Source organism: Heptranchias perlo, unplaced genomic scaffold (assembly GCF_035084215.1).
Source record: "Heptranchias perlo isolate sHepPer1 unplaced genomic scaffold, sHepPer1.hap1 HAP1_SCAFFOLD_684, whole genome shotgun sequence".
In the NCBI taxonomy this organism is placed as follows: Eukaryota; Metazoa; Chordata; class Chondrichthyes; order Hexanchiformes; family Hexanchidae; genus Heptranchias; species Heptranchias perlo.
In genome coordinates, this window is record NW_027139713.1 from 53,558 (window position 1) to 56,057 (window position 2,500).

At 56.9% G+C, this 2,500-nt stretch overlaps 1 protein-coding gene across 1 annotated transcript in view; it reads right to left on the reverse strand.

Annotated features, from left to right (window-relative positions):
• LOC137318248 (tumor necrosis factor receptor superfamily member 3-like) overlaps nt 1–1,270 on the reverse strand; it is a 23,492-nt gene extending 22,222 nt beyond the window's left edge. Inside the window, exon 1 of the mRNA XM_067981178.1 lies at nt 888–1,270. Coding sequence (XP_067837279.1) covers nt 888–950 — 63 coding nt within the window. The 5' untranslated portion in view covers nt 951–1,270. The remainder of the gene's footprint in view (nt 1–887) is intronic.
• Between the last annotated feature and the right edge of the window lie 1,230 nt (nt 1,271–2,500).

Genomic DNA, 2,500 nt, shown 5'->3' on the forward strand with positions numbered 1-2,500 from the left:
ACTTGTCTCCCTCCAATCCAGACCCCCCGTCTCCCTCCAATCCAGACCCCCCGTCTCCCTCCAATCCAGACCCCCTCGTCTCCCTCCAATCCAGACCCCCTCGTCTCCCTCCAATCCAGACCCCTCGTCTCCCTCCAATCCAGACCCCCCGTCTCCCTCCAATCCAGACCCCCCGTCTCCCTCCAATCCAGACCCCCCGTCTCCCTCCAATCCAGACCCCCCGTCTCCCTCCAATCCAGACCCCCCGTCTCCCTCCAATCCAGACCACTTGTCTCCCTCCAATCCAGACCCCCCGTCTCCCTCCAATCCAGACCCCCCGTCTCCCTCCAATCCAGACCCCCTCGTCTCCCTCCAATCCAGACCCCCTCGTCTCCCTCCAATCCAGACCCCCTCGTCTCCCTCCAATCCAGACCCCCTCGTCTCCCTCCAATCCAGACCCCCCGTCTCCCTCCAATCCAGACCACTTGTCTCCCTCCAATCCAGACCCCCTCGTCTCCCTCCAATCCAGACCACTTGTCTCCCTCCAATCCAGACCCCCCGTCTCCCTCCAATCCAGACCCCCCGTCTCCCTCCAATCCAGACCCCCTCGTCTCCCTCCAATCCAGACCACTTGTCTCCCTCCAATCCAGACCCCCTGTCTCCCTCCAATCCAGACCCCCTCGTCTCCCTCCAATCCAGACCCCCTCGTCTCCCTCCAATCCAGACCACTTGTCTCCCTCCAATCCAGACCCCCTCGTCTCCCTCCAATCCAGACCCCCTCGTCTCCCTCCAATCCAGACCACTTGTCTCCCTCCAATCCAGACCCCTCTTCTCCCTCCAATCCAGACCCCCCATCTCCCTCCCCACACCCTCCTGAGGGTCCCTGTTAAGAGTTAGATTGTCCTCACCTTGGTGTGACAGAGGAGGGAGATCAGGGCAACCAGGACGTCCCTCTGCCCCCAGGGACCCATCTCCACTCTTGGCCCAATCTTCTGTCTCCCTCCTGGACTGGGCGACACCCTCAACTGGAGATGAAGAAAGTCCAGGGAATCCTCAAGTAGACCAGGTCATGGAGGAGTGGAGGAGAGGAGGAGGGAGTGAAGACCCAGCCCTGGGGTAGTCCTCACCCTCACCCTCTTCCCATCCCATAGTTGGGGTTAGGAGACCAGAAGGGGTGAAGAGTGGCCTCAGGGACACCAAAAAAAAAACCCCCTTCGGACCTGAACTGGGCGAAAAGGCAGAGCCTGGAACCGGGTCAATTTCCCAATTCTCATTGAATGCGTCAGGGAAATCAACCAGAAATCACGTGGGGTTTCCGGGGGAGGGGCCAGAGAGCGGAGGGCGGGGCCAGAGAGCCGAGGGACGGCCAATCAGCAAAGGGCAGGACGAACCCAACCAGAACCCAACTCAACAACACGTCCCTCCCTCCCAACTCACTCAACTCAACATCTCCTCCCTCACAACTCACTCAACATCTCCTCCCTCACAACTCACTCAACTCAACAGCTCCTCCCTCACAACTCACTCAACTCAACATCTCCTCACAACTCACTCAACTCAACATCTCCTCCCTCACAACTCACTCAACTCAACAGCTCCTCCCTCCCAACTCACTCAACTCAACAGCTCCTCCCTCACAACTCACTCAACATCTCCCTCCCAACTCACTCAACTCAACATCTCCTCCCTCACAACTCACTCAACTCAACATCTCCTCCCTCACAACTCACTCAACTCAACAGCTCCTCCCTCCCAATTCACTCAACATCCCCTCCCTCCCAACTCACTCAACATCTCCTCCCTCACAACTCACTCAACATCTCCTCCCTCACAACTCACTCAACTCAACATCTCCTCCCTCACAACTCAACTCAACAGCTCCTCCCTCCCAACTCACTCAACTCAACATCCCCTCCCAACTCACTCAACTCAACATCTCCTCCCTCACAACTCACTCAACAGCTCCTCCCTCCCAACTCACTCAACTCAACATCCCCTCCCAACTCACTCAACTCAACATCTCCTCCCTCCCAACTCACTCAACATCCCCTCCCAACTCACTCAACTCAACATCTCCTCCCTCACAACTCAACTCAACAGCTCCTCCCTCCCAACTCACTCAACATCACCTACCTCACAACTCAACTCAACAGCTCCTCCCTCCCAACTCACTCAACATCTCCTCCCTCCCAACTCACTCAACATCTCCTCCCAACTCACTCAACTCAACATCTCCTCCCTCACAACTCACTCAACAGCTCCCTCCCAACTCACTCAACATCTCCCTCCCAACTCACTCAACATCATCTCCCTCCCAACTCACTCAACTCAACAGCTCCTCCCTCCCAACTCACTCAACTCAACAGCTCCTCCCTCCCAACTCACTCAACATCATCTCCCTCCCAACTCACTCAACTCAACAGCTCCTCCCTCCCAACTCACTCAACTCAACAGCTCCTCCCTCCCAACTCACTCAACTCAACATCTCCTCCCTCCCAACTCACTCAACATCCCCCTCCCA